This window comes from Doryrhamphus excisus, chromosome 15 (assembly GCF_030265055.1).
Source record: "Doryrhamphus excisus isolate RoL2022-K1 chromosome 15, RoL_Dexc_1.0, whole genome shotgun sequence".
In the NCBI taxonomy this organism is placed as follows: domain Eukaryota; kingdom Metazoa; phylum Chordata; class Actinopteri; order Syngnathiformes; family Syngnathidae; genus Doryrhamphus; species Doryrhamphus excisus.
This window is the reverse complement of record NC_080480.1, coordinates 16,202,721-16,230,130: the sequence shown is the minus strand read 5'-3', so window position 1 is coordinate 16,230,130 and position 27,410 is coordinate 16,202,721. Positions and strand designations below refer to the sequence as shown.

The 27,410-nt window shown below is 41.1% G+C and overlaps 1 protein-coding gene across 1 annotated transcript; it reads left to right on the top strand.

Annotated features, from left to right (window-relative positions):
- On the top strand, window positions 1–27,410 carry LOC131103557 (rho-related GTP-binding protein RhoN-like). Its single transcript, XM_058049920.1, has 5 exons — window positions 1–329; window positions 922–1,009; window positions 18,154–18,263; window positions 20,733–20,867; window positions 26,614–27,410. Exons 1-5 carry the CDS (start codon window positions 228–230, stop codon window positions 26,881–26,883), a joined length of 705 nt encoding a protein of 234 aa, XP_057905903.1. The 5' UTR covers window positions 1–227; the 3' UTR covers window positions 26,884–27,410.

The window sequence follows — 27,410 nt, the reverse complement described above, 5'->3', positions numbered from 1 at the left end:
CACCCGGGCGGTCAGTCAGTCATTCAGTCGCTCAGTCAGCCGCATCAGAAGAGCCGCACGCCGGCCGGGCTGCGAGGAAGCCGCCGCCAACTCCGCTCGCTGCACTTTTGTTCCGCGGTCGCTCGGTGATCTTCTCGGATGCTGGATGACATCCGCCGCCAGTCCCGCCGCCAGCCCCACAACCAGCCCCGCAACCAGCCCCACCACCGCACCTCTGACCGGCGAACATGGACACTCAGGGCAGCCGCTGTAAGATTGTGGTGGTCGGGGACGCGCAGTGTGGAAAAACGGCGCTGCTGCACGTTTTTGCCAAGGACTGCTACCCGGAGGTAAGTCCGAACCAACTTCACTTGTATTGAGCTGCCTGAACATGGAATTTACGGAAAACTAATGTGTCTTTAAACTCACCGGACACTTTATTAGGTACACGTGCATCCAATTTAACTAAATGTTTATTATTCTGCTTGTAGTTTGACTGCATCACGCTAAGAGCTTTTTAGGCTATTGGGTGCGTGTGTTGGGGGGGGGGGTCAACATACATGTCATATAATATTCTAGCTCGCTGTCAATCAAAAGCAAATTTTCAAATTGCAGCCTAGTATTAGCATAGTTTGCCTAAATGAGGCATTTTCAAGCCTAAAAATGGCTACTTAGCTGAAATGCAAATATGAGGCGTTTAAAGACATTGAAGCGCCGACACACAAGCACCAGACAGGTGCAACAGGCGCAATAATTCCACTGACTGTTCTCCCGCAAAGGGAACACATAAGTCTTATTTATGTCTTATTTACTTTTATTATGTTTACTATATGACTATAGGGGTGTTATTTCATGTCTGGAGGGCTCTAATGGTATTTAGAAGGTCATAAACAGGTTTTCTTTGCTCTAACTCCAAAATATGTATCCCCCCCCCCCCACCAGAGCTACGTGCCCACCGTGTTTGAGAACTACACAGCCAGCTTTGAGATCGACAAGCACCGCATCGAGTTGAACATGTGGGACACGTCAGGTGAGTGACGCCATGTTGCGTGATCTTTTCTGATGATTGACGTCTCTGGCGGCCAGCCTGCATGCTTTCCCATGCTCCGGACCTTCTGGGGGTGGGATCGTTTGGGGTTGGGGGGGTTCAAGTATAGATAAATGTTTATTTTTCTTTGTGTTTCTTGGCCTCTTGTCGACATCCGAACTGTTTTAGGTGAGCAACAGCGCCTCCGCTGGTTGTAGCCAAGTAGCACACTCTATTATGCTGAATTAACAAATCAACTGTTATGCTTGTTGCTCATTTGTGTGAAGGATTTCCAGTTTTTGTTTACTGTTTGATGCCCGCCTGGATTGATTATTTGTACCTAATTTTGGAAGACCTGTGCCAGTTAAAAACCATCGGAATGGAGCGGAACGTCTAGGATAAACATTCCCAAGCAACGCTATCTTTAGATCTTTACTTGCCGCCAGTGTTTGCCGCCATACGCTCATCCAGTGGAAGAATCTTGTTGTTTTTGCATCGGCCCCTGAGAGTAAATCTCCTTGAGCCTGCCAATCTGCAGCCGGGAGGGGGGGGACTGGTTAGGTCCGCCGGGCCCCCGGGGGGGCCGTAACTTAACTTGGGAGGAGTTCCTTATCAGTTTGGCTGCAAGAGGCTAATCACACTGTGGGAATGCCGCCGTGCTTCTGTGCATGTTTAAAAACCCGAAACCACCTTCGCCACCCTTTTTTAGTCTTTAATCTGCGCTGAGGCCGCCGCCCCGAAAGGCAGCGTTGCCCGCCCCTCGGGCACATTTCAACCCCCCCCCTCCATGTGTATGTGTGTGTGCTTTTGGAGCTCCTTGTGCCATTTTTCATGCAGATGTTCATCTGTTCTTGCAACCAAAAATAATTGGCTAACAGATGGAAAAAATAATTCTTGCAAGATTTCCCTACTTTTGCATCTGAATTGGTTCCTGCAGTCCTTTTTTTATGATGGGAATAAACTTTTGCATGCTTGAATTGAACCTTTTGCTATATAGATGGACTACAGGCAAGACCGTGACCTTTGACGTCTGCCTATTGTGTATTAACCATCTTCAAAAATCAATAGCGCTCTCGCCTTGATGCAGAAGCTTCAAAGTTTGAAGATAATATTTTGATAAATGTGACTGGTGGGAGGGTGACAAGGAGAGTGTGTGGATTTGATCTCGGACCTTTGCAACCTTGTGCGTTCTCATTTCTATAAAAAAAATCAATAGAGTTCTTACACTGATGATTAACAATAACCATCGGATGTTTGGAAGATGTCGTTTTTTGACCTCGGTTTTTTTTGTGTTAGCCGTCTTTAGAAATCAATCAGAATACGCTGGTATAGAAAAGCGATGAAGACCTTCGGCATGTTGTGTGTAAAAAAAAATCAATAGGAATCTGCTGAAAGTTGTGATTGGTAGAAAGGCGGCGTCACCATTTGACCTTTGGCTAGCTTGTCCAGCTGCTAACTTTTTAAAATGAGTCGGGTTCTTTCTCCAATGATTTGTTTTTCCGTGTCATCTCCGTCCTCATCGCTATCCTCGGGTTGTGATCACAAAGCCTTATCGATCGCCACTCCCCCCCCCCCAAGAGGCCGGCCGCCTTTCAAACACCTCGTGTCGTCTTCCGCCTCATCCTGTCCTCGGACGTCATTAAAGTGCTTCGGTCATCGGCTGCTCTCGCCGCCCATTGATTAGCTAGCGCCCGTTAATGCTCGTCCGCTTCCTGTATGAGGTCTCCTTTTGTGGAATTGATTTGTGAGATTATTGTTGCATCTTTTTCATGTGAAGCTTCCTAGCCTTTTTGTCCGAAACGTAGGGATGGATAACAAATGAAAACAAAAGTAAAAAAGTGTTAATATAAATAAAATCCAAATAAAACAATAGATCGACACAATAGGAAGACAGAAATACAGCATATTATTATGGCTGATACATGGTTGAAAGCTAGCTGACACATGGCGGAAACGTGGGTGAAACATAGTCGACACATGGTGGAAATGTACCTGATATGAAGCTCCTATGAAGCTGAAACATGATTGAAACCTAGCTGAAACATGGCTGAAACGTGGGTGAAACATAGTCGACACATGGTGGAAATGTACCTGATATGAAGCTGATATGAAGCTGAAACATGGTTGAAACCTAGCTGAAACATGGCTGAAACATGGGCGAAACATAGCCAACACATAGTGGAAATATACCTGATATGAGGCTGAAACATGGCTGAAACAGCTGACACATGGCGGAAACGTGGGTGAAACATAGTCAACACATGATGGAAATGTATCTGATATGAAGCTGATACAAGGCGGCTGAAACATGGTTGAAACATGGCTGAAACGTGGGTGAGACATAGTCGACACATGGTGGAAATGTACCTGATATGAGGCTGATATGAAGCTGATACAAGACTGAAACATGGCTGAAACGTGGGTGAAACATAGTCGACACATGGTGGAAATGTACCTGATATGAAGCTGAAACATGGCTGAAGCATGGCTGAAGCGTGGCTGAAACGTGGGTGAAACATAGTCGACACATGGTGGAAATGTAGCTGATATGAAGCTGAAACATGGCTGAAACGTGGGTGAAACATAGTCGACACATGGTGGAAATGTACCTGATATGAAGCTGAGACATGGCTGAAACGTGGGTGAAACATAGTCGACACATGGTGAAAATGTAACTGATATGGAGCTGATATGAAGCTGAAACGTGGGTGAAACATAGTCCACACATGGTGGAAATGTAGCTGATATGAAGCTGATACAAGGCTGAAACGTGGGTGAAACATAGTCGACACATGGTGGAAATGTAGCTGATATGAAGCTGATACAAGGCTGAAACATGGCTGAAACGTGGGTGAAACATACTAGTCGACACATGGTGGAAATGTACCTGATATGAAGCTGAAACGTGGCTGAAACAGCTGACACATGGCGGAAACGTGGGTGAAACATAGTCGACACATGGTGGAAATGTACCTGATATGAAACTGAAACATGGCTGAAACGTGGATGAAACATAGTCCACACATGGTGGAAATGTACCTGATATGAAGCTGATGCATGGCTGAAACATGAAACAGCTGACACATGGCTGAAACATGACTGATAGGAAGCTGATACATGACTGATACAAGGCTGGAACATGAAATATAGCTGAAGCGTGATGAAGCATAGCTAACGCGTGGTTGAAACGTGGGAGAATGATGAAACGCATGGTGGAAGCGTGGCTGAAACGTGGTTGAGCACGGAGCACCAGAGTAAACTCTAAGTTGTTTTTTTAATTAATTTTAATTAGTGAGAAGCCTCACTTTGATTAAATTAAGATTTAAAAAAATTGAAATCCAAAAAATCTGATCTTAATGTGAATATGAATATGAGCAATATATGATCTTAAATATGGCGTATTCTCTTATCGTATGTTATCTTAATATCTACCATCATTAATATGACGCATGTCTAATCATGCTCTATTATATTCCAATTGATCTTCATTTTTTCTCCACTTGTAGCCGCCATATCTTTTCATTTTGTACATTGGTGCTGCTTTGCTGAGGTTATTTGGAGCGGTATCGAACATAAACAGAAGGGTGTTTTTGCTTGTGGGAACCAGACGGCAGCATCATCATCATCTTCTTCTTCTATCTGTGTGTGGAGACCATCTGGAGAAGGAAGTCAATTAGAAAGTGATTGGAGGGAATTCAAATGTTTGCGCTGCCATTTTCATCCCAGACAGACTCTCTTCCAGCGCCCATCTGCCCGACGTCTAATTGACTTTTTAAAGCGGGCAGAGCGGTCAAGTGGTCAAAATGTCAATGTGTCTTGGTGCCGATGACTTCCCTCGGGGGGGGGGGGGTCATTAGTGCTTCTTACTGTCCATCCTCTGTGGAGGAGGGGAGGGGCGGGGGTCCTTTGTAAGGAGCCCCAGGCATGAACGTACTGGGAGCTGTCTTCCCAATATGGAAACGCTGCCTGGGAAAAGTTTAACTTCTCGCTGAATCTTGAAGGTCCGTGTCGTGACATGCTGGGATTTTCCCAAAACTTCCTGCTGCTTGACCTCGTTATCACAGCGCTATCTTCCTTTGGGCTGCTTGTGTTTCACGATCATCGATCCATTGATCCGTCATGCTGAAGGCCGCATTCATTCATTCATTCATTTTCCATGTCTTTTACTTTAGATATAGTCAATAATAATAAAAATAACACAATTAAAAAGAAATACTAGCTTTATTAGTCAATACTAAAATATACTAATGTATTATATTTTTGTATTTCTTATTTAATAATAATGCAATAATTTTAATAATTAGATTTATAATAATTTGTAGTAAAGTAATTGTATAATAATTTAATTAATTATAATAATTAGTAGTAAAATAATTTTGTACAAATTGTAATAATTAAAATTATAATAATTAGTAGTAAAATAATTGTATTATAATTTTAATAATTTAATGAATTATATTAATTAGTAGTATAAGAATTTTATACAAATTGTAGTAATTTAAATTATTATAATTAGTACTAAAATAGTTTTGTACAAATTGTAATAATTAAAATTATAATAATTAGTAGTAAAATAATTTTATAATACTTTTAATAATTTAATGAATTATATTAATTAGTACTAAAATAATTTTATACAAATTGTAATAATTTAAATTATTATAATTAGTACTAAAATAATTTTGTACAAATTGTAATAATTAAAATTATAATTAGTAGTAAAATAATTGTATAATTTTAATAATTTAATGAATTATATTAATTAGTACTAAAATAATTTTATACAAATTGTCATAATTTAAATTATTATAATTAGTACTAAAATAATTTATAATAGTATAATTTTACAATATACAAAATTATTATATTTTAGTATTTTTATGTAATAATAAACCCATAATTTAAAAATGTGACAAAGTTATGCAAAGGAATGGGTGGGTGTATCTCCATAAAAGGTGCGTTTATTTTAGGGTGTGTGTGCATTAGCATTCCCAGCTGGCCGCGTCCCTCCGACATTCCTGATGTCTTCACGCTTTTCATGCTCACATTCCGGACACACACCCGACCATTCAGACATTGTCTTTGCCTGTAAAAACACTGATGGAGTCCAATAGCAATAGCCGATAGCAAGCTTCACCTCAGTGGGGGCACCCCAGGGCTCTATCATATGTGACCTGATGTTGATGCTCACATCGACATCATCCTGCTGACTTTGGATAAATGAAATGATGTTTGGGGTTGGACTGGAGAGGGATCCGTCGGCGTTAAAAAAAAAAATGTTTTCTTTTGAACATTTTTGTCAACTTTTCAGCGTCTGAGCCTTGAGGCTGCCCGAGGCAACCAGCGCAAGATGTCACCTGTTTTGATGACACACGGAGTGCAACGTTAGTGAAGTTATTTCGAGGCGGTCCCCCGCTCCCACAGCAATCCCCTCACGTCTCCGCACTCGGCACGGTCGGCTGTGTCTTTCGTAATTTCGTTTGAATCACGCCGATGCTGTAATTTTAGCTGAGGCGTTCACTGAAACGTGAAAACATATAGAACATAATAATTTTAATAATGATGTGGAGTGCATGTGAAAGTGTAAAGGAAGCCGTAGCGCTCTTTGACCCGTACAACACTTTTATAGCACAAGCAGAGCTAGATAAAGCTGCTGGAACCTCAACATGAGTCATCAAAATGCAGTTAGCGCCATCTTGTGGAGTTCATTAAAAAAATGCTAAAAAAAATGCTAAACCCGATGCTAATTAGAGATCCCGCTGCTTTTGTAGCCCACACACCCGGCAACTATTGGAGGCGTTCTTTTGCTAATTAATCAACTATTCCCCCTTAAAATGAATACCAGACCTCAAACAATCTGCGGTGCTTTATTTTATAGATTCATTAAACGCAACAAATTAGCATTTTACTGGTTTATTTGCTTTATTAACAATTTAATAGAAATTCATATTATTGTATTTTATTGTTTGTTAGCAACTGTCGCCATGGCTGCAACCTCAATAATCCGATCTCGCGTTTTTTTTTCCCCGTTTGATTAGCGCCGCAACCCCTGCGGCTCGTTAACGCGGCCACGGAGTCGTCATGCGTTTACGTTGTTATGAAGCGGCGTGCGAGTACGTGCGGATAATAAACCGCCGTCCTCCTCCGAGACAAGAGAGAGACCACTTTACCTTTCTGATGAGCTCGCATTGACTCCCATCACGAGCGCCGTCTTGAGAGCACCGGTCACCGTGGCAACCGCATGCACGCATAAAAAGGCCCAAGTTGAGGGCATGGAATGGGGTTACTAGTTATATATATATATATGATATATGATATAGTATTTCTTCAAAAGGCCAGGAAATACTAAGAAAAGTGTATTTTTTTTTTTTAAAAGGATTTTAAATGATTTTTCAAACTAAGACCGAATCAACAACAGTGCCTCTGCTGGTTGTGGCCAAGTACTGCACGCCATTCACTTCAAGACTCGGTTAACATTATGACCAATTTTAAGTATCTCTTATCAATTTAAAAATGATTAGGTATCATTTTTTATGCTTTGTAAATGACTAATTAGGTAACTGTGTGTTAGCATACTTTTTTTTTTTTTACCACAAAGTGTAAAATGGGGGACATTTGTGGACTGATGCTGTTTTTTTCATTGGCTCAGAGCATATAAATATAAGAAAAGATATAAGATTTACATCTGTAAATATAAGAAAAGTTAAAAAAAACATTATAAATACAATTTTTTTTTTACTATCTTTACAAGAATATATAATATATAATAATGTGAGTGTGAATGGTTGTTTGTCTGTATGTGCCCTGTGATTGGCTGGCCACCAGTCCAGAGTGTACCCCGCCTCTCGCCCAAAGACAGCTGGGATCGGCTCCAGCACCCCCCATGAGGATAAGCGGTAGAAAATGAATGAATATATAATATAATATAATATAAAAAGTCAAAATATTAAGATAAAATATATGACAGAAAAATGTGAATTTTACAAGCATAAAATTTAATTAAAAAAATAATTTTAGTTGCATAGATTTCAAATATTAAATAATGAATCATAATACTATGAAAAATAAACAAAACTGACATTTTTGGACAATTAGGTGGGGGAAAATTATAAAATTTAAAGGAATAAAGTAATGATTTTTTACGACATGAACATTTGCAAAGATTAATATAAAAAGAGTCATGAAATATTTGGAAAATTAGGGAAGTCGATACCAAGAATAGGATTTTTTCACCCATCACAAATCTGACATATTTTCTTTTCTTGAAATATATATACAGTATATAACCTCTTAGCATGTGTTGCTTCATTTTATTTTTCAAAAGTGGCAAAAGTTTGGACACCCCTGGTCTACACGGTACCACCACACACACACACACACACACACACACACACACACACACACTAGCCAATGAAACTGTATTACTTTGTGCAAATGGCCCTTTGGAGGCCTGATGTAGCGAACACCCTGGGGACTTGACCCACTCCGGCCCTGGAGGAAATAAAAGACACATTTTAAAGCGGAGCAGCATTCGTCTAACACACACACACACACACACAGACACACACGGTTTCCTCCTGGGAGGAGGAATGCTGCGTCTTCATTGACCCGGAATAACACGACCCGATAGCGGCGTGCGGACGAATCCATCATTGATCCTAAACTGAGTTGCCTCCCAATCACGCCAGAGGAGATTGCTTGAGGAATCATAACAACACGCATTCACGCCACAATCATTTTTCAAGCATCCTCTCTCGCCTCTGGCCTTTCCTTATCGGCCTCCTCTGACGCACGACAGTTCCCGGCTATCTTCTTCCATTTGCTCACCTTGAGTCCGACATTAAAAGATACAATCCAAAGAGCCGCCTGTGAAGCGGCTAATTTAAGCTAAAACTTGGCGCTGCCGAGACGGCGATCCCCGACCGAGCGAGGCTGCGTCATTTTTCTTGTAAAGGGTCAAACGGAAGCGAGATTTATCCGTGAACCTTTTAGGCGCCCCCTGGATTCTGGAAGTAATGCACCCGCGGGGTTGGAATTCAAATGCAATTTTTGGAAGTACACTTCCCGGGAATGAATGTAAATGTCATCTGATTACCGAAACGCTCCGTATGGATCATGATTGGGTTAGCTTGGTGCTTCTCAATTATTTTTTTATGTCATGCCCCCACTGGGGGACGGTGCACAGTATTGGGAAGCTGATATCTCTATTGTACAGCATACAAGCATAGTCGAGAGTCTAATTGCATGCGGAGTACAACACATTCCTACATGTTGGCAGGCTACTACTTACTAGTTATATATATATATCATATAGTATTTCTTCAAAAGGCCAGGAAATACTAAGAAAAGTGTATTTTTAAAAAAATGATTTTAAATGATTTTTCAAACTAAGACCGAATCAACAACAGTGCCTCTGCTGGTTGTGGCCAAGTACTGCACACCATTCACTTCAAGACTCTGTTAACATTGTGACCAATTTTAAGTATGTCTTATCAATTTAAAAACTATTAGGTATCATTTTTTATGCTTTGTAAATGATTAATTAGGTGACTGTGTGTTAGAATACTTTTTTTTTTAACCACAAAGTGTAAAATGGGGGGAATTTGTGTTTTTTCATTGGCTCAGGGCACATAAATATAAGAAAATATATAAGATTTACATCTGTAAATATAAGAAAAGTAAAAAAAAACATTATAAATACAAAAATTGTTACTACTATCTTTTTAAGAATATATAATATAATATAATAATGTGAGTGTGAATGGTTGTTTGTCTATATGTGCCCTGTGATTGGCTGGCCACCAGTCCAGGGTGTACCCCGCCTCTCACCCAAAGACAGCTGGGATAGGCTCCAGCACCCCCGCAACGCCTGTGAGGATAAGCGGTAGAAAATGTATGAATGGATGAATGATAATAATCGGTCAGCTGGGATAATAATAATAAAAGTTAAAATATTAAGATAAAATATATGACAGAAAAAAATTATTTTTACAAGCATAAAATTTAATATAAAAAATCATTTTAGTAGCATAGATTTCAGATATTAAATAATTAATCTTAATAGTATGAAAAATAAACAAAACTGACATTTTTGGGCAAGCACTAATAGCAAAAGTCCAAGTCAACAACTTCCTGTATGTGTATACTGAATATTGTAAACATTGCAACATCCATCCATCCATCCATCCATCCATCCATCCATCCATCCATCCTATCCCCCCGTGCACTCTGCCCCTCCGCCACGGAAACACGCCACTACTCCGAATGCAATTTCACTTCCACAAAAGCATCAGCGCCAGCAGGGAACGCGAGCCCCATATCGGATCTTGTTTATAAATAACGTCATACATAAATGATGCGGCCCGTCGAGCGTACCGGCCATGTTTTTGGCGATGGCGGCGGTTGCAGCGGGGTGAAGGTGAAGGGTGGCTTCTCTGCTCATGTATCCTCTTACGCTCGGATGGCTCGATGCTGAGACTCAATGCCGGTTTGCCCAGCAGAGGAATCGAACTACCAAAGGGGAGACCGCAAGTGGGTTTTTGTTTCCTGTCATTCGCTAATGGCGGTTGAGTGCCCCGAAGTCTGGAGGTACCTAAGTATGGTGTCTGAATTGAAATAGATTTTAGTAAGCCCTACTAAGAACATACTGTTGTGTGTGGCTTTAATGCTAATGCTAGTGCTAATGTTAATGCTAATGCTACACTGCAACAACGTAACATTAAGTAGTCACTCACAACACAGATTTGAATTTTAGGAATTGTAACAGGCACAATAATTCCTAATAAAAACAGTTGCGACCAAGCTAACACTCAACTGAACCCCTGACATCACTTCCTGTCCCGCCCCTCACCTACCCCCCCGAGCACTAGAACACATTTCCAGGAACACACATGAGCACAAGTCTTATTTGTGTCTTAAATGGCTTATTTTCTCTTATTATGTGAGGGTGAATGTGAATATAGGGGTGTTATTTCATTTCCAGAGAGCTCTAATAATATTAAAAATTCCATTTAGATGAAACTAAACAGGTTTTTTTATGCTGTTTTGGCCTTCTAGAGAAGGTTTCTGCCCTCCCTGGGGACACCCATGTCCTTCGCCATGATGGATTTTTTCCTGTCAGCTCGTCATTAAAAAGTCTTTGCACAACGGGACAACTCAATCAGAAGCTATGATTGACACCTTATTCCTCAATTCCTTTTTTTCAATTTTGCTCCCAACTTTATAGAAGCAATTTGAAGGGAAATAAAGAAGCCGCAGTCGGATCCAAAGTGGAGACGGGAACAAATAACGGTCAAGTCGGCGCTGAGAAATAACTGCAGTGGTCTGTTATTTGCTGTCTCCGTGCTTTGATGACACGCGGCTCTTCTTAGAGTTCCTGCAAACGCACCAGTGGGGGGAAAAAAAACCCACTCTGTGCACTAAGTGCAGTCGCTCTGATGCTGTCCAGTAACATCTCAGCAAGAAGAATGATGATGCAAGAAGAAGATGTTGGTGTTAGAAACCAACAGCCAATCATCTGGAGGAACCAGAATGCGACCACAAGACGGGATCGCTGTAGTTTGAGAGGTTGGAGGCGGACTACATCGCCGTCCCCCCCCTCGAGGGGGCCAGCAGGAGGTTGACAGTAATGCTTCTCCTTGAACCCCCCCTGCCCCCCCCCTCCCCAACTCAAGGCTGTCATGGCTGCGATGACGCAGCGTTAAAGTCCTTGCCAGGGCGGATCTCCGCATGAGGAGCTTGATGTTTCTTCAAAGTGCACACGGCCTCCTGAGGTGATGGCGTTGTGTGGCGGCTTTCATGGACAAAGTGTGTTGTAGAAGACGCTGAAGGTTAATGGATACTTAACCCCTCCCCCCACGCCTGGATGACCTAGCATGCTTTGCAGGCACTTTGTAAATAAGTTACAAGCCAATCAGAAATGATTTGGAATGCAAACAGATAGCGTCAAATCCCCACCCAAAAAATTAGCATCCGATGTTTCTGTGGCAGTCCGACTTTATTTGTAGCGGGCCACTTAAAAAGCATGCCGGTATGGGGAAACCCTGTAGGGTTGGTCTGAACATGTTAAACGCGGTTTTCCATGGTACATCCATCCATTTTCTATGCTTATCCTCATTAGGGGGGTAGGGTTATGCTGGAGCCTATCCCAGCTGACTCATTATTATTATTATTATTAATATTATTATTCATTCATTCATTTTCTACCGCTTATCTTCATGAGGGTGGTAGGGTTATGCTGGAGCTTATCCCAGTTGACTTATTATTATTATTATTATTATTCATTTTCTACCGCTTATCCTCATTAGGGTGGTATGGTTATGCTGGAGCCTATTCCAGCTGACTTATTATTTTTTTTTAAATTATTCATTCATTTTCTGCTGCTTATCCTCATTAGGGTGGTATGGTTATGCTGGAGCCTATCCCAGCTGACTTATTATTATTATTATTATTATTCATCCATTCATTTTCTACCGCTTATCATCATTAGGGTGGTAGGTTTATGCTGGAGCCTATCCCAGCTGACTTATTATTATTCATTCATTTTCTACCGCTTATCCTCATTAGGGTGGTAGGGTTATGCTGGAGCTTATCCCAGCTGACTTATTATTATTATTATTATTTTTATTATTCATTCATTTTCTACTGCTTATCCTCATTAGCGTGGTATGGTTATGCTGGAGCCTATTCCAGCTGACTTATTATTATTATTTTTATTATTCATTCATTTTCTACTGCTTATCCTCATTAGGGTGGTAGGGTTATGCTGGAGCCTATCCCAGCTGACTTATTGTTATTATTATTATTATTCATTAATTTTCTACCGCTTATCCTCATTAGGGTGGTCGGGTTATGCTGGAGCCTATCCCAGCTGAGTTATTGTTATTGTTATCACCCGTGTCACGTCCATCCACCGTTTGTGCTTCTGCGAGTGCACTTGTCTTCTGAAACTGATTGTGATGCTATCATGTAATCATTCAGCGCAAGCAGAGCTTTCCTTCCTGGAGATTGTTCTCTTTTGAGAAGAAGGGGTTGGGGGGGGGACGGACATGCTCCACAGGACTAATAAACTTGAAATGCTCTCAGTGTTAGCGGGAATGTTCTCCAAGAGTCATGGGAGCAATGAATCCTTTGTCCGTGTTTGCATTTTCCTACAAGGTGATGGTGAAGACATAACAACCCACAACAACAAAGCTTTATTAGCCCCCCCGCCCCCCCCCCCCCCAAGGACATTTTACATCTCTGCTCTCTTTTCTTCTGTGAACGATGCAGATGTTTACCTCAAATCAAGAAAAATAGCGACCTCCTTGCCAGTTCCCGTTGACTACTTCTTCTTCTATTTCATCAGCACTAATCATCCCCGCTTCGTCGTTATTGGTCTCCACTGCTCAATGAAAACATTAGCGACCCACCACGGGTTGCTACGATACTCGGCCATGTTTAGGAGAGGGAGCGAGCGTACGCGGCGTATTTTTGGGTTAACTCGCTCACGCCGGAGAGCGTATTACAGCACGCTTTGTGTTTGGTGTGGCGTAATGAGGCTGTTTGCTTGCCGTTGGTTGCCTGCCATATTGGGCTGTGGGCGCCAACACATCAGACGGCCTCTTTTGTTGGGAACGCTCGGCTTTTTTAGCAACGAGTAAATGGTAAAAGTAGCATATTTTTCCTGCTGGGGAAAAATTGTTAGAAGTTGTTTAGCCGAGAACAAAATGTGTTTTTATTTTGGATCGCTTCCTCAGATGTCAACATTGGTGAACTTTTGAAGTGGTGTTTCTCACAGGTCTGAAATCTATTTGTGGTGGTTGAGGAGGTTTTGACGTAATGATGTATGGATCGTTCAATTTGCATAATTAGCCTTGACGATACATTGCAAATAGTGGTTAAAAAACAAACTTTTTTATTTGCTGCCTGTTGCTTATTATTGGAATCTGATTTGGTTTTGATCAGTTTGTATATTTTTCTGTTTTTAATAAATTTAATAATTTTTTTTTTTTTTTGGAAAACCTGATGCGGCCCAGCCAATTTGTATATTTTTCTGTTTTTAATAAATTTAATATATTTTTTTTTTTTGGAAAACCTGATGTGGCCCAACCAGTTTGTATATTTTTCTGTTTTTAATAAATTTAATAATTTTTTTTCTTTTTTTTTTTGGAAAACCTGATGCGGCCCAGCCTTGCCCCCAGGTAAATTGAGTTTGAGACCCCTGATCTAAACCCTTCTATACGCCATTCACAAGTCCGGTTTTATTAAAAAAGAATATAAATATCTATATAAAATATATGCCTAGCTTAATTATAAAATATTAGCAAGATTGAACATTATCTAAAACTGCTGATAACTATATAGCGTGCAAGTGATTACATGCTAAATGTGCTAGCTCTGTATGTCATTAATTCTATCAAATTCTAGCAACACTTTCCTGTATTGCATTGAATTCAGTTTCCGGTTCTACGGTTATCATCACATTTGCTTTGAATTGTGCATATCTTTGAAATTGTGCCAATTTTTTTGGATTGCGCTAATTTGAAGGCCGCACTATCTTTCATGCCCAGCTTGGGTGTGCTTTTATCGCTGGTAAGAATGTCGAGTGGTCACTCAAAGCAGCCCCTCAGCGCGCCGCTGTAACCTCGCTCCGCTTCTGCACACAATTCCTAATCATGTCGAGAGTTGAGCGAACGCCAGCACAAAAGGCCAAACTGAAAGGGCGAAGCCTTTTAATCCGCTTCGACTCATTCCTCAAGCTGTCCGTCTTTGCAGACGATGTAAAATGTTCCCAGGGATTCACACTCTCACCTCCTCTCTCGTGCTCGCTTGTGCACCTTGATCAAGTTTGAAGGCAGACGAGCTTCTGTGTTGCTCCTCTGTCTAATTAGAGGAAATCTAACCGGGTGTGCTCGTATGCGCCCTACCCATAAAAGTCATACTTTTATGCACAGCAGCGGCATCGATATTGTGTGCGGCGTGCTGCACGCCTGCTGTGAACGCTCCGCACAAGCAGTCATCCTGTCAGGGTGAATGGACTCCAAACTGCAGCTTATTTTAGCATCGCTATGTTCCCCTTTTGTTAATGGCAGAATGCGGAGACGACAATAGCGAGCACACGGCGCCTGTCATTCAGCTCCATGCCCCCTGTTGACCTGCTGGCTCCGCCCCTGCAGAGAACAATGCAACAAACACGCACGGAACACGCATTCGCATGATGGCTGCACAGCGTTTTCAAGGCGGTTAAAACTCATCAAAGAATGATAAGAATAGTTAGGAATAATAATATAAGAAACCGGGACTGTCACATGATTCAAATGCGCACATAATCACATTAATCATCATTTGCAACTACGTCTGGAATATACATTTTCACTGTATTTTATTAACACGTACATATATAGGTGACGTACTGTACTGCACAGTAATCTTTCCTTTATGGTTTTTTATTAGGAATTATCGTGCCTGTTACAATTCAGAAAATTCAAATCTGCACAAAAAAAAAAAAAAATGCAGTTCCTGGTGCTTGTGTGTCCCATAAATTACTGACACCTAGTGGCCAGTGTAGAATACAGCTTCATATTATCACAACATTTTTATTAGTATTTTAGTTAATTGATTTTAACTATACGGCGGCACGGCGGTCGAGTGGTTAGCGCGCAGACCTCACAGCTAGGACACCAGGGTTCAATTCCACCCATTTCTGTGTGGAGTTTGCATGTTCTCCCCCCGTGCATGCGTGGGTTTTCTCCGGGTATTCCGGTTCCCTCCCACATTCCAAAAACATGCTAGGTTAATTAGCGACTCCAAATTGTCCATAGGTATGAATGTGAGTGTGAATGGTTGTTTGTCTATATGTGCCCTGTGATTGGCTGGCCACCAGTCCAGGGTGTACAGCCAGCTGGGGTAGGCTCCAGCAAACCCCCCCTCCCCCGGCCCTCGTGAGGATAAGCGGTAGAAAATGAATGAATGAAAGTCTGAAGGTGACTATAGGGGTGTTATTTCATGTCTTAGAGGGCTCTAATAGTGTTAAAAGCCATATTTAGGAGGTCGTAAACATTTTTGACGCTCTAATGAGTAGTTAAAGTTAATTTAATATTTTATAATTAACCTTACCAGTCCGGGGTGTACCCCGCCTCTTGCCCGAAGACAGCCGGGATAGGCTCCAGCACCCCCGCGACCCTCGTGAGGAAAAGCGGTAGAAAATGAATGAATGTTTTTAACTATAAGTAAATGGACACATCAATATAGATGATATAGTCCAAAGGATGCCATGGAAATCCTTTGTTTATCGTATTGGAGCAGGACCAGTCAAGGACATAGTGCACAAATGTGCATGTGAAGGATGTGAGGCCGCAGGTGATGACACAAGCAAAGCGGGGAATTAGGCAAAATCATGCAAATGACAGGGGCGGGGACTTAAAAAGCGTGGAAACGTTTACATTTTCCAGGCTGTAAACGAGGCCGCCGGGATGGATGCATCAGCCCCACAGACATCCAAATGATTGGCAGGTCATGATGGCGAGAACCACGCACGGCCTCACACTCCAGCATCCTGGGAGCCGCCTCAGCACTTCTGGCAAAGTCAGACTAAAAAGTCCTCAGAGGAGGCGAAAGTGCACGGCGAGCAGACCCAAATAAAAGCCAATCACCATAACCATCAAGAACATCAAGAACACAGAAGGGCGGCAGGGAAGGATGGGGGGGACTTTTCACCTGCTTGGGAAATAAATCACCTTGAAATGGCCAGGAAGCCCTGCCTCCTCACGCCAGACCATGTCAGGAGATAAGAAGTAAGCGGCCTGGAGGACGAGGATGAGGAAGAGGAGGAGGCTGTTCGGGTCCAGCTGAGACTGCTGCTTTCAGCATGGATGGATCAAATTTAAAAAAAAAAAAAAAAAAAAAGGTCCAAACAAGCTCTGCCTGTGGAGGAACAAAGGGTCAGGCTGGTCAGGCGAGGGAGGAGGAGCCTGGCAGGAATCTCCGTGTCGAACGAGGAGGAGAGACATAAAGCACCTGGAGCACCAGGGTTAGCTTGAGGGTCATTTAGACAAGAGTGTTAATTGAAAACATCTACATATGAATATGGAAATATGGTACATATACATAATACGGCTTGTACATTTGCATATGTAACATTTTAAAAGCCATAATCGATGATTTTGGGTGGCGCAAGAGCGCCAACTACTGGCCTGGCATGCACATTACAGTGTTTAAACAACAATAGCAATCCAAGTTGGACTCTCCCACTTTCACATTGAGCTAATGTTGGTGTTAGCAATAGAACCCCCCCAAGCCAAAGTCCTAAATCCAGCTCAGATCCAGATCAAACCTGGTATGACATTTGCAACGTCGTTTAAACTTTAATGAGGACATCCTGAGGAGAATTCCTCGCCATGTTTTCAAAATACAGGCTGAAAAGATGTAGACAAGAAGCTACGAAACAAAAGCCGTAAATAAGAAATGCATGCTCCCAGACGACCACAATGCATCCCGCTCGGCATCCACCAAGATACCTCAATCGGATTGGGGGAAAGGAATATTCCACTCCTGTGAATCCGATTATATATTCATTCGGATTGGCACTTTTCTTTCGGAATGAGGTGTATACAAAGGTTAGATTCTTTTCCGTTTGAGCAAATAACCCGAATGGTCCATGTATACGTGGCTACTGAGAGCGACAACGAAAGAGAGCGAAAGAGACCGACAAAGGAATTAGGAGGGTGTTCAATTCCGACAGTGAAGAAGCCAACTTTAGTGGTTTTAGTTTGCAGGAGGAAGATGAGGACAGCAACCAATGACTTTTCTGGTAGACTTAAGCATTTATTTAATGCAGCCTATGGATGCATTAATTATGGATTAATTAATTATGCATGTATTAATTATTATTTATTATTATCTCTTTTAGCAGAAAAATGTAGTTTTGAAACGAGAACTTGTTGTATTCTTGATTAGCATGTGCAAGCAGATTGAAGCCTGCGGTGTGTCCAAATCTCTCCATGAATGACCTTCACATCACCTTTAGACATGAGCGGTGTGTGTCTAATTGACATAATGAGCCATATGGTCGATCGGGGGGGGGACAAACTCTCCAAAACGAGGCTAAATTAATTTCTCAGCGGCTGTCTTGACCTTTTTTTTGCCATGTGTTTATCATGTGTCTGCAGGTTCTTCTTACTACGACAACGTGAGGCCGTTGGCGTATCCCGATTCCGACGCCGTGCTCATCTGCTTTGACATCAGCCGCCCAGAGACTTTGGACAGTGTCATTAAAAAGGTTAGTATCACATTTTTTCACTTCCTGCCACTTTTGGGTCTAATATCTGCTCCGACACGGAGAACTTCCTGCTTTTAATCCCGTGCCCTCCTGTGGCTCCTCCGTAATCGAGCAAATCACATCCCGGTTTTTAGCCTCGCGCTCATTTATCTCATCAAAATGTCCACGGATACTTGACCTTCAATCCCCGCAAGAATGGAAGGTCAGGAGTGGGAGTCGGGAGGAATATCAGATACGCAAATTAGCCTCAGCAGCCGTATCAAAGAGCAGAAAGAGGCTGTTCACCCTTAATGAGAATGGGGGGGGGAGAACACTCTCTGCAGTGATGGAGTGGAGATGTACTGTGAAACATCTCTTCCTGCAGTGGAACTGCAAATCTGGAATGCCTAAAATGGGTGAACGCTTTGGAAATTTGGAAAAATGTGGCTCAAAATTTGCACCAGAATATGGCAGCCTTTAAGAGAAGAACTCGGCAAGTGTCTTAGTTTTTGTGCCACCACATTTGTCTGACTGCTTGCTTGACATTGATGTATATGCCTCCGATTTCAGATCAACATTTGCAATAGGAGGGACTGTTGTGACAGCCTACTTTTGCGGAAAAAATGTTTTTAGTTTTTTTTTACAAAAAATATGAATATATATATATATATATATAATTAATATATTTTGAATTTGAATATATATATATTTATAATATATTTTTAAAACAAAAATATATAAAAAACTATGAATAAATAAAAAATAAAATAAAATAAATAAATATTTATAAAATAAATAAAAAAAATATGTAATAAAAAAAAAAAATTTAAACAAAAAAAATATTCATTCATTCATTCATTTTCTACCGCTAATCCTGATGAGGGTTGCGGGGGTGCTGGAGCCTATCCCAGTTGTTTTAGGACAAGAGGCGGGAAAATAAATAAATGAATAAATATATATATATATATGTATATGTGTATATATATATATGTATGTATATGTGTATATATATATATGTATGTATATGTGTATATATATATATGTATGTATATGTGTATATATATATATGTATGTATATGTGTATATATATATATGTATATGTATATGTGTATATATATATATATATATATTTATATGTATATATATGTGTATATATTTATATTTTTGCAGAGCTGTGAATGGTTAATCATAAATGTGTGACGATCTACTGCATCATCTAAGGATGACTACATTGGAACCTTGGTTAACATCCGCCCCGGTTAGCATGTTTTTTGTTAATGTGGAAAAATCTATTTAGCCTCTGTTTGCCTGCATTCTCCGGTTATTCTTGTGTTATTAATACGCTGGCAAATACGCAATCTTCCTTGTTAGCATCTCATTAGCGAACTAAACAAAAAGCCCACCGGATTCCGGAAGTCAGCTAAGGTACGTCGCTTGTTTGTTCCAGGTTTTAATACATTTTTGTAGTCCATTTCAGACAGAGAAACCTCTTGGAATGTTCTGATACTGTGTGTGTGTGTTCTCGGTCCCCACTGATGTGTTAGTGCACTGCTGGGATTTCCAAATTTGCCCCCCCCCCCCACCGCCCCCCCAGTAGACTTTGTAGATCTAACCCAGGACACCCACAACAACAATCCTGGCAAGCCTCAAAGCATGCTGTCAACAAGGGGGCGGCAGCTCTGCTTTTCCCATGAATCTCTCCGCAGTAGGGGGACGGGGGTTTTGCCGTGACCCCTGAACCCCCCCCCCTACCTCTTCTCGACTTGTCGCCGTGGTAATCTCAGCCCCCGGGGGGCCCCCACATGGAAAACCTGTTGCCACAAAGACCATCCCAAATTAGACTCTTGACCCGCTTTGACAAGCAAGGTCGCCGGATGCCAGCTGGGAGAGAGAGAGACGGTCAAACAATCGATGCCTGTGATTGGCGCTCGGCAGCAAGCTCAGAAGAGAGGCTTGAGGGGTCAAAGGTCAACTTGGACATCAGGTTGCGAGTACGACGTGACGCCGGGCGCATGCATGGCATGCGGAATATTCCGGGGGTGAAGAAACTGTTGTTTTAATTGAGCCTCACCTGGCATCTTTTACAAGCTACAACAAAGTGTTTATGAGTTTATGAGTGTGAGGAAAATATTGATGGATTTGACTTCGGCTATGATGAAAATGGCGATCCATTATGTGACATATGGCAAAGCCGCGCAAGCTAATTTGATTCCACCATGCATAAAGCCATTTGGATGACGCGCAAACCTCTGCCAAGGACAGATGCGCTACAAAATGGAATGAGCCTGCTTTCCACCATCCGCCATTTTTGTCCCATTTCCCGTTTGTTGGCAACGGCAGCGACTACAAAGTATTATTTGTAGTACCTGCCCGAGCATGTCAACCCCCTGCTGCTTGTACGCGGCTGCCAAACACAGTAGAACTGCACTACCACCAAAGTATGCTTTGGTCAACGAGAATGGACCAATAACATATTTGGTGTCTCTGCAGTGGCAAGGTGAGACGCAGGAGTTTTGTCCCAACGCCAAAGTGGTCCTGGTGGGCTGCAAGCTGGACATGAGGACAGACGTCAGCACCTTGAGGGAACTCTCCCAGCAACGGCTCATCCCAGTCACCCACGAGCAGGTAAGAAAATGACATCACAACACTTAGGACTTTGGACAATCTATGGATCATGTTTACATAAATCTCAAAATACACTGAGATAATAGAATATTCCAGTATTATTCCACCAGTCATATCTAACTGTTGCACAACTGTGATTGTGCTAGGTGAGTGTCTATCAAGCAGACCTCCGATGAGAGGCTATTAGGTTGAAAATACACTGAGATAGTAGACTGAATCTAAATGTGTAATTATAATCATATTCCAGTATTTTTCCACCGGTCATATCTAACTTTTGCACAACTGTGATTGTGCTATGTGAGTGTCTGTCTAGCAGACCTTCTCTGAGAGGCTGTTTGACTGAAAATACACTGAGATAATAGACAGAATCTAAATGTGTAATTATAATCATATTCCAGTATTTTTCCAATAGTCATATCTAACTGTTGAACCACTGTGATTGTGCTGGGTGAGTTTATGTCAAGCAGACCTTCTATGAGAGGCTGTTTGACTGAAAATACACTGACATAATAGACTGAATCTAAATGTGTAATTATGATCATATTCCAGTATTTTTCCAATAGTCATACCTAACTGTTGCACAACTGTGATTGTGCTAGGTGAGTGTCTATCAAGCAGACCTCCGATGAGAGGCTATTAGGTTGAAAATACACTGAGATAATAGACTGAATCTAAATGTGTAATTATAATCATATTCCAGTATTTTTCCACCGGTCATATCTAACTGTTGCACAACTGTGATTGTGCTAGGTGAGTGTCTGTCCAGCAGACCTTCTTTGAGAGGCTATTTGACTGAAAATACACTGACATAATAGACTGAATCTAAATGTGTAATTATAATCATATTCCAGTATTTTTCCAATAGTCATATCTAACTGTTGCACGACTGTGATTGTGCTAGGTGAGTGTATGTCAAACAGACCTTCTATGAGAGGCTGTTAGGCTGAAATTACACTGAGATAATAGAATCAAAATGTGTAATTATAATCATATTCCAATATTTTTCCACCAGTCATATCTAACTGTTGCACAACTGTGATTGTGCTATGTGAGTGTGTCAAGCAGGTTTGAGGTTTTTGGATGATTTTAGACCCAATGTGTTCATACATTACATTCATGCCAAAAAAATAAAAAAAACAGCTTTTAAGATGATATGGAGGCAAACATAACTAAAATGCATCAAAACGCTAAAAAAGTGACAAAAGTTCAACGACGCAAAGTACACCAAAGTAACCCAAACGCACCATTGCCTATTCAAAGATTGAACGGGGGGGTGAAAGATCACATGAGCTGTTTTGTTTTCCCAGCGAAAACAACCCAAATATGAGAAACCCTCACGTTGACATATCGCTGCTCTCTGCACTTTTGTCGTCATTTTGCTGACGAACGATGTGAGCTTTTGATTGTGGGCTTCCTCTCTGTGGGAGGGGAATGCATGCATATTTGAAATTTTGGACTAGCAAACAGACTTTGACAAATGAGGCGAGGGCGAAGGCTCCGTCTATCGCCTGCTGCCGTGACCTCAGAGAAGCCAGGGAAGGTCGATCAACTCTTAGGCTAATTTGTGAATTTTAATCAGCTTCCAGCACGTTCCGTTTGTTCTCTGCTGTGATGGACGCACTAAAAACCGAGGAGCTTTGTTTTCTTTTCTTTTTTTTTTGTTTTAGCGCCACACAAAATCCCTCCCAAACAAAAGTGTTTTTGTTCCTCCCCTTGTCTGCCGCTAAATTGATGCAGCTTTGAAAAACACAGCGCTCTTGTAAATAAGACGCACAAACAAAAGATGACACGCTACGCTGTGTCAAATAGGAGGAGGCGACGCATCACAATAAGCAATTGTTTCAGCCCTTTTCAGAGTCCCTCTGCTGGGTTGTCACAGCGGCCACAATATTAGGTACGCCTGCAAGCTCAAAACAGCAATTCTGTCGACTACTATTTGATCATTAAGTACTGTAAGTTTGATTTTTTCATGTTTTCTTAGATATTACATTAAAAATAGATTATAATGAGCGACTATGACAGCTATGTTAAGAAACTGGAAAAAAAACAAATGTATCTGTAGCGGTCCAAATTAATTAGTAGCAGGCTGTCACAGATAAATGACTCACTTACAGTATATAGTATATGATTGTTTTAGTTTGTAGTTACATACAAATACATTATACTGTTTCTAAAATGTATTTAGCCACATGAGAGGGTCAAAATATGATGTTGGATGTTGCTAAATGCTATTTTTTTTACAATATGGGGTTATTAAGGATGCTAAAAAACACATCAGTTTTAGGCTAAGATATGCAGTCGAAAGTTTGGAGACACTTGTACATGAAATTTGAATGAAAAGGTGTCTTTAAACTTTTGAAAAAAAAATGTCCATCAGCACCTCAACTTTCGTAATGTTTTGTTATTTTGTTTGATGGTCCTATTGGTCCAATTGGTAGGTTGATGCCATTTGAACAGTGGAATGTTTGATATTACATTAAAAATAGATTATAATGAGCGACTATGACAGCTGTGTTAAGAAACAGAAAAAAAAACAAATTTATCTGTAGCGGTCCAAATTAATTAGTTGCAGGCTGTCACAGATAAATGACAGTATGGGTATTTTTTACAGTATATAGTATATGATTATTATAGTTTGTAGTTACATACAAATACATTATACTGTTTCTAAAATGTATTTAGCCACATGAGAGGGTCAAAATATGATGTTGGATGTCGCTAAATGCTACATTTTTTACAATATGGGGTTATTAAGGATGCTAAAAAACACATCAGTTTTAGGCTAAGATATGCAGTCGAAAGTTTGGAGACACTTGTACATGAAATTTGAATGAAAAGGTGTCTTTAAACTTTTGACCGGTACTGTATTTAATAAAAAAAAATGTCCATCAGCACCTCAACTTTTGTAATGTTTTGTTATTTTGTTTGATGGTCCTATTGGTCCAATTAGTAGGTTGATACCATTTGAACAGTGGAATGTTTGATATTACATTAAAAATAGATTATAATGAGCGACTATGACAGCTGTGTTAAGAAACAGAAGAAAAAAAAACAAATTTATCTGTAGCGGTCCAAATTAATTAGTAGCAGGCTGTCACAGATAAATGACTGTATGGGAATCTTTTACAGTATATAGTATATGATTGTTTTAGTTTGTAGTTACATACAAATACATTATACTGTTTCTAAAATGTATTTAGCCACATAAGAGGGTCAAAATATGATGTTGGATGTCGCTAAATGCTAATTTTTTTACAAAATGGGGTTATTAAGGATGCTAAAAAACACATCAGTTTCAGGCTAAGATATGCAGTCGAAAGTTTGGAGACACTTGTTCATGAAATTTGAATGAAAAGGTGTCTTTAAACTTTTGACCGGTACTGTATTTAATAAAAAAAATGTCCATCAGCACCTCAACTTTCGTAATGTTTTGTTATTTAGTTTGATGGTCCTATTGGTCCAATTGGTAGGTTGATGCCATTTGAACAGTGGAATGTTTGATATTACATTAAAAATAGATTATAATGAGCGACTATGACAGCTGTGTTAAGAAACGGAAAAAAAAACAAATTTTTCTGTAGCGGTCCAAATTAATTAGTAGCAGGCTATCACAGATAAATGACAGTATGGGATTTTTTTTACAGTATATAGTATGATTGTTTTAGTTTGACCTTGCATACAAATACATTGTACTGTTTCTAAATATATTTGATGTCGCTAAATGCTAATTTTTTTACAATATGGGGTTATTAAGGATGCTAAAAAACACATCAGTTTTAGGCTAAGATATGCAGTCGAAAGTTTGGAGACACTTGTTCATGAGATTTGAATGAAAAGGTGTCTCTAAACTTTTGACCGGTACTGTATTTAATAAAAAAAATGTCCATCAGCACCTCAACTTTCTCATCTTTATCTTTATAGTTTTGTTATTTTGTTTGATGGTCCTATTGGTCCAATTAGTAGGCTATTTCCCTTATTTTTGGGAAAAAAGTAATTTAATTTTTCATATGCAAATAGTGTTGATGGTTCATTTTGTGTGTCAAATAGCCCCCCCGCCCCAGCCAGACCTTAGACGTTAATCCACCAACAGTCCTCTCAGTTACCCCCCCCCCCTTTTGTTGATGTCAAATTGACAGCAAAGTCTGGGGCCCGGCGAGAATGGCCACTGCTTGAACCCAAGACATTTCCTCTCTCTGTAATCTTCCTGAGATCACACAGCTTCCTTACCTCGCGCCCGTCCTGCTTGGCCGTTCCGCTTAACGAGGTTCACGGACGCCTCTCACACGGGGATTCGTTGCGGCGCCGCCTTGATAAAAATCAAACCGGTGGAGATGAAACATAAAATGGTGGGAAACGCCAGCCCCTGTGTTTCATCCGTGGCAACCTGTTGATCCTCTGAGAAAACGGAACAAGACAAAAAGAAGACATGACTCAGTACAGTGAAAAAAGGGTATTTCTTTCTCATTGAACAGCCCAGTAGCTAACTTTATTTAAAATTACTTCAACACAACGACACCATCTGTGTAAGCACATTTGGTCTCACCGCTGACATGGCCGCCATTAGACACAATGAAAACTGCTAGCTGGAACCGCTAAAAGCCCGAGGACTCGACACAAGTGAAGGACGTGAGCGTTTTCAGGGTTGGTTTTAGAGTAAAAGCAGATGACGGCTCGCGCAATTGCGGGGAAAAGTGCGAGCGTAATGCACTGTAATAAAAGCAGGCTTTCATAAAAAAAAAAAAACAGGCTATCAAGGTCTATAAAAACACAGCAGCCAGATTAGACTGTTGGCACATGTAGCTAGCCGGCTAGCAGCTAATAAAGTTGTAGTTTTCATTGTTCCCCCTCGGCTCATACATTACATATGGGAATTGAACGCAGATCCGAGTCAAGCTGCTGAGAGTCCCATCAAGCGTACGGAAACGTAGCAAATAACGAGACAAACCAAAATAAAGCGGCTAACGGTCGTCATCCACATAGCTAACTACTTAGCCTGTTTACTTCCTGTGCATCTTTGATAGAGGATTCCTTTTTGATTAGCATTTGTTGTTGTTGTTTATATTACAAAGTAAGATCTGGGGGAGGAAACATATTTACAATTGACGGTAAACTTTAACCCAGGGGTCTCAAACACGCGGCCCGCGGGCCAAATTGTGGTGTTTCTCTTCTTCTGTTGTTTATTGGCGGTTGGCAAGCAGCTTTTGTGTGCATTAGCGCCATCTGTGCAACAGAATCTAAACCGGGGGTTTCAAACACGAGGCCCGCGGGCCAAATGTGGCCCGCAGGACACTAGTTTGAGGCCCCCGCCTTGATATGAAAGTTTAATGTTTGATATGGATGCTGTATGGTGTCATGTACCCAGAAAAAATTATTACGTTTGATTAATGTTCATGTTAAAGGTTAAATAACTGTTAATAGTTATCCTCCTGATCCGTGTGGAAGTGGTAAGTTTTTGGCTATTTAAGTTTAAAGGAAATAACTTGAAGGCTACCGTTTAGGTCGCTAGCGCTCTAGTTTGCGAGTTAGCATGTGTCACTTAGACCCTAGCTCCAGTGGCCCCCCAAGTAGTTGAGTTTGAGACCCCTGCTTTAACCCATAGACGCGTCAATTAACGGCTCTATTCAGTGACCCACCAATCAGGATGGTAAATCTTAAAACTAAAATGGTTGACCTTCCTCGGCGTCCATATCGTTCCGCTTCGGGATTCTCCCTGAAACGTTTTCCAACATTTACGGTGGCTTTGCAGGGCAGCACGATAGCACGGCAGATGGGCGCGGTGGCCTACGTGGAGTGCACGTCCAAAGTGTCGGAGAACAGCGTCCGGGACGTGTTCCACATCACCACGCTGGCGTCGGTGCGGCGGCCGCACAAGCCTCAACTGAAGCGCAGCGGCTCTCGCCGGGGGCTCAAGCGGACGTCGCAGCTTCCCCTACCGACGCTGCCTGCTCGGACTGAACCCATGGACCAAGCCCCCGTCCTCAGGAAGGACCGGGCTAAAAGCTGCGTGATCATGTAGACACGCGGCCGTCCATCACGTGAATATTAATGTACATAAAAATATATATACCAGAGGACATCTATTTATTCTTTTTTTTATTTTTTTTTGGTATTTTTATTTTTGCATTTTTGTGGAAATCAGCTTTTTTGGGGTGTGTTTTCAAAATGAGAACACTGAAGGACACTGTGAGGGTGGAAGCGATATCTGACACAAGAAGAGGACAGGAGACCGATGACGACGTTCACGCTTGATGATTTGTGATGATGATTGTCCCGCCGCGTCTCGGTAAAAAACAAAAGCCCTTCAAGGAAGTGGAGCCATGAGTGAGAAATTGTTTGCTTGTTTCTAAACTGTGCACACACACACACACACACACACACGTCACTACCATAAGTGCATTTCTGGAGAGAAAAATGAACATATCTGCTTTTTTTTTCATCTAATTGTGTTTTAACGGCGTCTCTGTGGAAAAATGAAGTCAAATGTTATTTTGTGCTACTCTTGGCTAATGTTGGAAATAAAGAAGCTGCAGATGGCAAAGCTAA

Excerpts from the sequence above, each read along its gene's own strand:
- LOC131103557 (XM_058049920.1), top strand. The coding sequence starts at position 228 with ATGGACACTCAGGGCAGCCGCTGTAAGATTGTGGTGGTCGGGGACGCG. Across the intron at positions 330-921 it reads CCAAGGACTGCTACCCGGAG|AGCTACGTGCCCACCGTGTT; the intron begins GTAAGTCCGAAC and ends CCCCCCCACCAG. Across the intron at positions 20,868-26,613 it reads TCCCAGTCACCCACGAGCAG|GGCAGCACGATAGCACGGCA; the intron begins GTAAGAAAATGA and ends GTGGCTTTGCAG.